The 10,849-nt window shown below is 40.8% G+C and overlaps 1 protein-coding gene across 1 annotated transcript; it reads left to right on the top strand.

Moving 5' to 3' along the window:
- Positions 1-4,992: 4,992 nt before the first annotated feature.
- arg2 (arginase 2) lies at positions 4,993-10,714 on the top strand. The gene is made up of 8 exons (XM_023835961.2): positions 4,993-5,449; positions 5,574-5,646; positions 7,831-8,005; positions 8,200-8,359; positions 8,511-8,605; positions 8,859-8,963; positions 9,506-9,642; positions 9,987-10,714. The coding sequence occupies exons 1-8, from the start codon at positions 5,333-5,335 to the stop codon at positions 10,175-10,177; spliced, it is 1,053 nt and encodes a 350-aa protein (XP_023691729.2). The 5' UTR covers positions 4,993-5,332; the 3' UTR covers positions 10,178-10,714.
- The last annotated feature ends 135 nt before the right edge of the window (positions 10,715-10,849 follow it).

The raw sequence follows: 10,849 nt of genomic DNA on the forward strand, positions 1-10,849 counted from the left end.
GTGATAATGGTGGGTTTGGGAGGGTGTCAGGAGTTCAAAAGAAGGACAGCTTTAGGAACAAAGGTGGCCCTCCTCCTCTGTGTCCTGCAACCAGGACAACGGAGCCGGCGTTTGGAGGGGAGCCACTCAAAGGCAGTGTTCAGCGGGTGTGATGGGTCTTTAATGATTTTGAGTGCTAGCCTGTGTGTCTGCTGGTCACAGATGTGTGATAAGGATCTCAAGGGCAGACCAATAATCTTAGAACACACGTTGACAGTGCTCTGTAGCCGATTTCTGTGCTGCGTGCTGGTGGAATGGAACCAGCAGATGATGGAGAATGAGATGACATTCTCTATGAAGGAGTAGTAAAAGGACCGTAAAATGTCTTTCCTGACTCCAAAGGAATTCAGTTTCCTAAGGAGGTATTGCCGCTGATGACACTTCCTGAGAATCTCCTCTGTGTTGGAGGAGAATTTCAGCAGATGGTCAAAGATGGTGCCCAGATATTTATACTCCTGGACTAGCTCCACTGGTTTACCATGGATGAAGGTGGTAACTGCCGCAGCCAGGTCCCTCTGTTTGTTGGTGTAAGTCACCACCATCTCCTTGGTTTTACTGACGTTTAGTTCCAGACATGAGGTGTCACACCAGTCCACAAACTTCTGCAGAGCCTGACCATGGTTGTGTGAGGGGCCTGACAGCAGAGTCAGGAGGACTGTGTCGTCAGCGTACTTCACCAGATGGCAGTTGGGCTGTGTGGTTCTGCAGTCATCCGTGTATAAGATGAAGAGCAGAGGAGACAGCACGCATCCTTGGGGTGACCCGGTAGAGGTATAACGAAGGTCAGAGAGAGTATTGTTTACCAGAACTCTCTGTGATCTGTTGGTCAGAAAGTCCAATATCCACAGGATTAACTGATTGTCCAGATGAAAGTTGAATGAGAGTTTAGCAGCCAGGATGTGGGGTTGTAGAGTGTTGAAAGCTGAGGAAAAGTCAGCAAACAAGAGTCTAACTGATGAGTTAGGCTGCTCCAGATGTTTATGCATGGTGTCTATAATGAATGATTTTGCATCTTCAACACCTCTGTCTGTGCGATATGCAAATTGAAGAGGGTCCATATGCGGGTTAGTTGTTCTGAAGATGTGCTGTTTTACGACCCTCTCCATGGCTTTCATCACTAGAGAGGTGAGAGCCACGGGCCGAAGATCATTCAGAGCTTTGGTTATACTTTTTTTGGGAATGGGGATAACTGTGGAATGTTTCCAGAGGCGGGGTACTATGCCACTGTCCATAGAGCTCTGGAACAAGGTCTGGAATACGCCACCTAGTTGCTGAGCACAGTGCCGCAGGACTCGGCTGCAGATGTGGTCAGGGCCGGGTGCGCTTCTCTCTGTAGTCCTCTTAAGGGCATTAACTACATCCAGAGTGTTGAAGGTGAATGCAGAGTTGTCCGATTTAAGTGAGGATCTTAAACTCTGGAGCTGAGTGGAGTTGTCTGACTCAAACCTGGTGTAAAAGGAGTTGAGGTCATCAGGGAGTGATGTGTCGCTGCTGCCTTCCACATGGATGGTTCTGGGACTGGAGACAGCTGTGTTCACAGAGGCCATGGTTTTCAGTCCCTGCCAAGCAGAGCGAAGGTTTCCCTCTAAAAAATTCTGCTCCACTTTGTTTTTATACTTCAGTTTTGCTGTTTTAATTGCTTGCTTGACTTCTCTGTTGATTTCCTTCTTGTCTGATTCAGAGCCAGTAAAGAAAATCCTTTTCTTTTTGTTTAGTATTTCCTTGAGCTCTTTGGTGATCCAAGGTTTATTGTTGGGAAAGATGGTGACTGCTTTTGATGGGATGATGTTGTCAACACAGAAGGAGATGTATGATGAGACTGTGTCTGCCTGCTCATGAATATTGTTGGAAGAAGAAAGGAGATTGTCCCAGTCTGTTGATTCAAAGCATCCTTGTAGGGTTTGGATGCTTTCTGCTGTCCACTGTTTGATGTTTTTAACAACCTTCTTTGCCCTTTTGATGATCGGTGTGTATGCTGGGGCGAGCAGGATTGTATGATGATCAGCCGAGCCGAGAGGGGGAAGGGGTATAGATCTGTATGCATTCTGGACTGAACCATAGCATTTGTCCAGAATCTTCCCCATGCGGGTGGTACATGTGATGTACTGATAGAATCCTTTGAGGGACTTGTCAAGCGAACAAGCTTGAACAAGCGAACAAGCGAACAATGTCACGTGTCTCAGCTGCATCTAAAGCATCCCTGGTGGTATGTTAAGTCCGCTTTCTTTCTTTCCGATTGTTTGTAGTGTTGTCTCATTTGTGGCTGTATCTGTCCTTCTGGCTACTTTTCCATTCGTTGTTCTAATTTCTTTAGAAAACCTTATAGCCTATTTCTCGTTTCCATGTGCGATGCTCTGTTTATACATTTAAAAATAATTTTATGCTAACGTAACTACGTAATAAAATTAACTGGGTGCTGCTATAGAAATCTGTTCTTACTGCCGATATTCTATTTCATCGGAGAATTAACCATTGACAAATTATTGCTTAAGTCTGACGCAAGATGTTACGTCTTGTTTGTACGAATACATCAACTATAATAAAAATGTAGTAAAAATGTGTCAAAATGTGCTTTCATTGCTGATTGTGCTTTAAAAATGCTACACTGAAATTATACAAAATTTGAAAAGCTTTTTGTAGGACAGTATCAGAAGAAGATGCATACAAGTATACGGCTTTTTACCCATATTCTTGTAATTTGTTCTGTCACTATGTTGGTTTCATTTGGGATTTTAAAGGTGCTTCTGAAGTTCATAACGTTTTCGGCACAAACATTTGATTAGATCAAAATTGTTAAATGCCATTGATTAAGTAATAACATCTGGTTTGATGGTGTAAGATACTGGAACCCCCTAAATGTTAATTTATTGTTATTCATTGAATTATTAAGTAGAAAATCCTTTGTTGTGATACCACTTTCTTCTTTTAAAAATTTGTAGGACAAACAAATGTATAGTTTATTGTTTAAATATTATAAAGGACTATGCAGTATTTTTGAGGGCAGACATCATGTACAGAGCAGTTCATGTATTTGACTATTTAAACTGTACATATGGAAAAAATAAAGAATGAACAGAAAAGGAATAAAGAAAGATGTGCATAATATAGATGGCCAAGTTAATAAGACATAGACTAAGTATCGGAGGAACAGTAACATGTCCCATTCAACATGCATTTAAGTCATGTATGCAATATTTAACATGAATTTAAGCAGTGTGTGGCTCAGTGGGCTAAGCCTGTGTGCCTGTAATCAGAAGGTCAACTTGTTTCTAGGTTGTAGAAGCATATAATGTTATCTGTGTCTTCTTTAAAAGACAAAATTAAGGTGTGTCCCCCACACACACACACACACACACACACACTTTTTCTGAAATGACATGGTCAAAAACAACATATTACATGTTCCTTAATGAATGGCGTGATGGCTCATTGGGTTCCAATGCTTCGTCACGCATAGAGGAGTGTGTGGAATTTGCATATCCTCCCTGAGGTTATGCAGTGTGGTTTCTCCCTGTTCATTCCAGTTCACTTCTGTAGTACAAAGGCATGAAGGTAAGATAATTACCATCTTTTAATTGCCCTGTGATGGACTGGTATCCTGTGCACAGTTCCACAGTGTACCCCAGCCTTGTCTACTATACATCATGGGAAGGGGTTCACTTTAATCTGGCCAAATGGATGGAAGATGGATGGACTTTATGTCATATATAAGTTACATTTAGGCATACCTTTCGTTATTAAATATTCAGTATCATTGACTGGGTATGTTAAAGATGCTCAACCCAGGTCGGCCACCTAGTGACCACTACATGATCCTTGCACCAGGCGGTAAGATATGGCAGTCTTATTTTTTATGAATGTGAGTTCGGGGGTTGGAAGTTATTGATTCCTCTCCTCCGTTGTCTTCAATCTTTCTTATTGTCTTCTCGTTTTCCCCGTTTCATTTGTCATTTTCCATAAATAATGTAATAAAATAATAAATGGTTGCCATACACGCGTGTCACAACACACACACTTTGGGGCGACTATAAAATAACAGGGAAAGCGGAGAATGTGACTGTGCACGGAGCTCCCGAACGGACCTGTGCAACAAAATGAAATGTTCTTACTTCCGCGTGCCGACGCCTCGGTTGATTTGAGATTCGTATCATCTTAGGCGTGTAAATACTGCCTGGAGGAATAAAAATAACGCAGGGCGTTTTGGAACAACCTGGCAGGATCGACTTCCGATATTTGTTTATTCACTGTCAAACGCGGAAAAGCCGAATGGCCAATTTATTTTACCTAGCATATCTCATTCTTTATTATTAATAAAAAACCCATCCAAACAAGTTTTTCTTGGGTTTGTAGCAATGCAAAATAGAGATACTGTATAGCTACATGGAACTTTTTGCAAGAAGTTCGAAATTAGCATTGGGCGGAAATACCGTTTAGCTAGTCGAATCCATTTAGCTAGTCGAATCAAATTTGTTGTTTAAATACTTCCAATATGGTCGTTTTTACTGGGTTAAATAATTCTTCCTAAACAGCAATATTAACTTGACTTATTGGTTATACTGGCACGGGCATCTATAATGATTTCAATCAGAACACCGGAACATATCTGACAAAAACGTAAACTTAATATAAAGCGTTTCGTGGTGTGTTTTCTGGCCATTCACCAATACTGTGTTTGTTAGCTTCTGATATAAATGGAGCTGTCCAAAAACGCGTTGTGACAGTCCCCGGTTTTATTTTAGCCCGTGTGGAAATTTCCGCCAAGGATAAACAGCAATGGTCACCATGACGCGGCACGAGGGTCTAACACGCCCCCAAACAAGCCCACCGGCTTAAGCTCTCCCATTGGTTCGTAAGAAGGTGTGTCACCGAATCAGACGCAGGTAGGCGTTTCTTCGATTATTGCAATTTTATTTAAAAACTAATACTTTGAAGTTTATCTATAACTATCTTTGGTCTGATAGCTATAACAGTTCTGTTTTTGCAGTAACAGCTAAACTTCCTTTTTGCTGTATGTTGTACAAATGTGCACGTTTTGAACCGGCAGTGCTGCTACCAGACGCCGTCTCATGAATATGAATTAGGTTGGAGGTTTAAGACGTAAATTCCCTCCGCACTTGCAGAATCGGTGAGAGCGAGAGTGTAAGGAAGCGTTAGCCGACGATTTTATTTATCTATCTATCTATTTATTTATTTATTTATTTGTTATAAAATATCCACTTGGAAATTTAGCATCTAAGTCTCAGCTCTTGTTTGAGGAAATATTTAACATTTGGGGACAAAAAAGACAAATGAAATGGCTCTGAGCGGGTCGCTGCTTCGTGTGTTCAGGACGCATCTCCGCGGCGCCGCGCGCCAGCACGTCCGGACACATTCTGTGGCTATTTTAGGGGCGCCATTCTCTAAAGGACAGGTGATGGAGATTAAAGTGCAGTGATATTAGCGTGAATTTAACCAGCCGCCCATTAATTGAATCCTGCGGCTTTTTGGGAGCCGGAATACACGGAAATGTAACGAGTGTTTTTTTTTTGTTTCAGAAAAGAAGAGGAGTAGAGCATGGACCAAAGGCGATCAGGGATGCGGGTTTGGTTGAGAGGCTATCCAGTTTAGGTGAGGAAATAACTGCATATACACACTTATATGTTCCTTTTTTATTAACACGTAAATGTGTTTTTTTACAACTTTTTGAAGCATGTTGAAGATGGAGCATGCTTTCACGGATTTGTCAGTAGGGGTACGTCAATCAGTTGTTGTATTTCAGACAATATTTCATAATATAAAATTTAAAAAAGGTCGTTTCTCCCAGCCTATAAATTGAAACCGGCTAGGACACGCAGATAAACATTTTGAAATTTTAAAATAAATTGTACTTAGTATTGATAAGTTGGAACAAGTATATTGCGCTCGATTTTCTGCTTGATTTCAGATTGTTTCAAAAACGATAATATTGAAGTGTTTATTAACACGGAACGCAGTGATAATATATGAAATTTACATTAAAAGCTTTGTATTTTGACGCAATGGGCGTAGGCCAGGACACGCAGTATCCCGCTGAACTGAACGTGACGGAAGGAAACAACTGGCGGCGGAGCCCAGGCAGATGCGCTTAAAGTTATTCGGGAAGCTATGGATCAATTATTTTATATAAGCTGAAAAGTCTTTTTGGCGAAGTCTTTTTAAATACGACGCCCCGAAATAAAACGATGTTATGGTGGTTGTAAAGATGCATCAATGCACCACTTTTTATTACTATGTTTAAATAATACTAGGCTATTAATAATAGACTTGTTATACTTGCGTCACAACTGATGTCAGTACCAGCTTGTCACGCTGTAAGTAGCCTAACATTTAAATCGGTACTCGTACTCGTTTTAATGAACATGGAACATTTTTCTGAAATGGAAACTTTAGTCCAGCGTATTGGTTGCACATTGTCAACTGAGATCGGGAATGTCATTGCAAGTAATACAAGACGAGATTCTTCCGCTAACACTCAGCGAGGCAGACAAACATTGGGGAGCCAAAACGCTTAGCCATTCACACGTTATGTAACCAGGTCAACGCTTGTAAGATGAGAGCCCTATGTATAGACTGAATTTTCCGACGCTGGCTGGGGTACTGACAGGTTTTTTATAATCTAGATCGACGCAACCCCCGATACTTATACATGTTGTTCGCCACGCTCACGTGTGTATTCAGACGTTGCGTAAAAATTGGCGTAAAATTAGGTGTGTTCAGACACTTTTTTCACAGGAAATGATGCAATCGGCATGGGCATTCTTTACTACGCTCTTTACAAATCCGCATTTACCCGCATCTTACGGGTGGGCTGAAAGAACTCTGAAGACATCCGGGAACCTTGAGTGGTTTAGCTACTAGTCTTATTCGCAAATGTCCATAAACTAAACACATGTATTCCTCATTTAAAATGTAGGTTGTTCTGTGTTTTACTCAGATAAGCCACTCAGTCACCTAAGCCGTTGCCACCTCACAATAAGTGTATACGCATAAACATAAGGACACACTGTCTATATCTACTGCCTGCTGTCATAACTTTAAAAGGAAAAAACTGAATCTTCTAAACTGTTCTGTAAGTGTGTAATACTGGAGAAGGGACATCACCACTCTGATAACTTGGTTCCTTTTAGTGTTACAAACATTCACAATTTCCCTTTTGTTACCTATACCTTTATAATTGCATGCCGATTCTCTAAATGAGAGCTTGTGTGTTGACCAGGTTTCCTCTGTGTGTGTTGGTGTACACTTCCTGCGCTCATATGTACTCAGAATAGGCTCTGTGTCATTGCGACCTTATTTTGTTGCATGTTGTTTGCAGTATATGCTATTTATAACTGTAGAAGTCAATGTAAAACAAAGATGTTGATTTAAAATGCACTTTACGTGATGCAACTTTTAAAACAATTTTAATAGTAAGAGTACACCATTTTTTTGTAAGCTATAACCTGCAGGATAGACTCTATGGTGTTTTACTGAATTGTGAGGTGGTGTCTCATTGCATTCCACAAATCGTAACTGCTACCTTGTGCATTACTCATTTTAAGCTCGTAACGATGTATCTGATTTCTTGTTTACCTCATGCCATATCTTGGATTGTGTGCATTGATTTCTAAATGAATCCTGAGTTGGTCTCTGCTTGGAAAATGCAGAACATGAAGTGCCGCCCAAGTGTGTCAAAATATGGAGGAATACACAAATAGTTTAAATATTTAACCTCCAGCATATGGGATGCCCACATTAATGTAGTGGTATTGCTTTATTTTGCTTCATTTGCAGAGTATCCTGTACATGACTATGGAGATCTGAACTTTCAACATCTGGATAAAGATGAGCCCTTCATGCACGTTCCATTCCCCCGCACCGTTGGCCGTGCCAATCAGCTACTGTCCTCGGCAGTTAGTCGGGCTGTGGGTGCTGGGCACACCTGCATCATGCTTGGGGGTGATCACAGGTGAGCAATCAGCAAAACAGGTCCACAAAGGAGACGTTTGTGCCGTTCAGAATCAAAATGAAAGATCCGTGTAGACCAATGGGCAGATCAGTGATGTCTAGTTCAATGGACCATAGAATATAACCTAGAAAATTAATACTTGTCTTATTTGTCTATTTATAATTTGACTAATGACATCCCTTTCCATACCCTAGTTTGGCCATTGGCTCAGTTGAAGGTCATGCCCAGCAGTGCCCAGACCTCTGCCTGATCTGGGTAGATGCTCATGCTGACATCAACACGCCACTTACGTCGCCCTCCGGCAACCTCCATGGCCAGTCTGTTGCCTTCCTTCTTAAAGAGCTTCGGGGCAAGGTAAGCAAACTGAGCCGTATTAAAATTGCTGCTATCAAATCACTCAAATACTCCCATCCTACTGTCAGTTGCAGAATGCATATTTATATGCATTTATAGGGAAAATACTAGGGTTGTTTTATAGTGTGCATTGGTCTCCCTTCTGTTTTAGATGCCTGAAATTCCTGGTTTCTCCTGGATGAAACCCTTCCTCTCCTCTACAGACCTGGTGTACATTGGCCTGCGGGATGTGGACCCCGGGGAACAGTATGTACAACATGGATGATCGGGGTAGTTGGGAAATTGCAGAAGTGGGGGGGGGGGGCAAACACCTGCTATCTTAAAGGGGGGGGGGGGAGAGATACTGGAGTCAGGAGTGGGGAGAGAAAAGGATTATTGGGTACGTAAGCCTATGGGATGGAACTGGTTTGATTGAACAGAGAATTTGTGTAGAATATTACTGGAAGTTAATCAATGAATAGTTGTATGTGTAAATGATTTTTGAATTTGTCTATCCTAGTTACATTTTGAAGAACTTGGGAATCCAGTGCTTCACCATGCGAGACATTGACAGGATGGGAATACACAGGGTCATGGAGGTCACTCTTGATCATCTGTTGGCCAGGTAGGATGTGATCCGTCTTTTTAAATATAGCATATTGCATTTTTCATCATATTGCCAGACAAACTTATTCTGTCTGTGTCAAGCTGTCTTCACATATTGTTTAAAGAATAATAGTCTGAAAATGTGTTGTTCCTTAAAAGCTGAAAAGTATCTGAACTTGTAGTGATGTAAGGCACTATTGGTTAGCAGTTTGTGCTTTTGTCTGAAGGGCTGACGGTTTGAATCTTAATAATCATATCATTGTCAGGGTCCCTCAGCTTAGTCCTTAAGTCTAGATCCCACATAAATGGATGTCAGAGCACAGAATCAGCCAAGCTTTGCTCACACGTGTACGTGTGTGTTACATAGGAAAACGAGTTGGCACATGAAAAATCCAAATGTACAACTAAAATATTTTATCTGAACAACTATCATATTCATGATATGACAAGTACGATGATATGCATACCATCTGTGAGAGAATGATAAATTGAAAAGTGCAGAAATGATTTTTAACCTTTCCAGATATCAAATGCAACTTGTGTTTTGTCTTCCCTCAAAAGGAAACAAAAGCCAATTCACCTAAGTTTTGATATTGATGCCTTTGATCCATCTCTGGCCCCTGCCACTGGGACACCTGTAAACGGAGGATTGACCTATAGGGAAGGTATCTACATTACAGAAGAGATTCATAACACAGGTAATGAAAATTCAGTTCAGTTTATTTTTCGATAGCGCCATTCACAACAGTTGCCCTAAAGCACTTTACATGGGTGTGTTGCAATGTAGTAATGCATCATATATAAAAGAATAATACAAGAAAGAAGAATCAGGGAAAAGGAAAACAAAGAAAGAATGAAAGAAAGCAAGCTAGCAATGCATTCTAAATGATGACATGGAAATTTTCAGATATTGTGCAGTGATACTTTATGGATGTAGTGCAATAATCATGATTCTCACCTTTTTTGTTATTGTGTTTAATGCTGACCGTAAACCCACAAGTCCTGATTTGACACACATGTCCTGATTTGATGTTTTGTACAGGACTGTTGTCTGCCATGGATGTGGTGGAGGTGAATCCTGTTTTGGGGGCAAACCGTGAGGCAGTGAAAGCGACTGCAGGACTGGCAGTGGATGTCATTGCATCGTCTCTGGGGCAGACACGAGAAGGCACGCACATGGCCTTTCAGGAAATACCGTCCCCTAAGGTGGACACAGAAAAGTTGTGTCTCTAAACCTAAAGCTTTAGCTGTAGCTTACAGAGACTGAGGACTTGTCATATCTCACCACTTCTGCATTCCAGATACCTCCCACAAGGAAAAACCTGTTCATGCACCTGGCTGAACTAAAGTCAAAACAAACTTATTTTTCCAACGTCTTGATTAAACCTTAACCTTGGTCCATCACTTAGACATTACAGTGCATCAGACAGTTAGGAAATAGTCACATGGGTAAACAGTGTACTCCTTTTAAACTTTTTATTTCCAACCAGGATTAGCCTGTTTGGTCATTGGAGCCTAAAATTCTCCAGCAAGTAGCACATGGTACCATTTGGGTCCCTGCAGTAATAAGATTTTTGCACTTTGGGCCAGTGGTGATTTTTATGTAATTTCTTGAAATTATTGTATAGTAATTTAAATTATGGAGTTTTGTTATTAGATGACTAATTTTTACTTTAGCGATATTATAGTTGTCTTGACTCTGTCATTTAACATGTAAATATGTCAAGTCACTTTTCTCAGACTATGAAATAAACTTACTTTTGTTTATCAGTGCTGTCCATTAAAAAAATCTGTCGTTTGCTTTTAGTTTGTAAATCAGAATCTTAGGTTGTTTCCAACATAACCTCCAAGCCTCTCTGCCACTGATAACCAGATCTATTTTTGACAGAGCACTTTACGTGTGAA

This window comes from Paramormyrops kingsleyae, chromosome 14 (genome assembly GCF_048594095.1).
Source record: "Paramormyrops kingsleyae isolate MSU_618 chromosome 14, PKINGS_0.4, whole genome shotgun sequence".
Taxonomy (NCBI): domain Eukaryota; kingdom Metazoa; phylum Chordata; class Actinopteri; order Osteoglossiformes; family Mormyridae; genus Paramormyrops; species Paramormyrops kingsleyae.

Coding starts and splice junctions, on each gene's coding strand:
- arg2 (XM_023835961.2), top strand. CDS start 5,333: ATGGCTCTGAGCGGGTCGCTGCTTCGTGTGTTCAGGACGCATCTCCGC. Junction 8,606..8,858: donor GATGTGGACCCCGGGGAACA/GTATGTACAACA, acceptor TGTCTATCCTAG/TTACATTTTGAAGAACTTGG. Junction 8,964..9,505: donor CTTGATCATCTGTTGGCCAG/GTAGGATGTGAT, acceptor TTCCCTCAAAAG/GAAACAAAAGCCAATTCACC.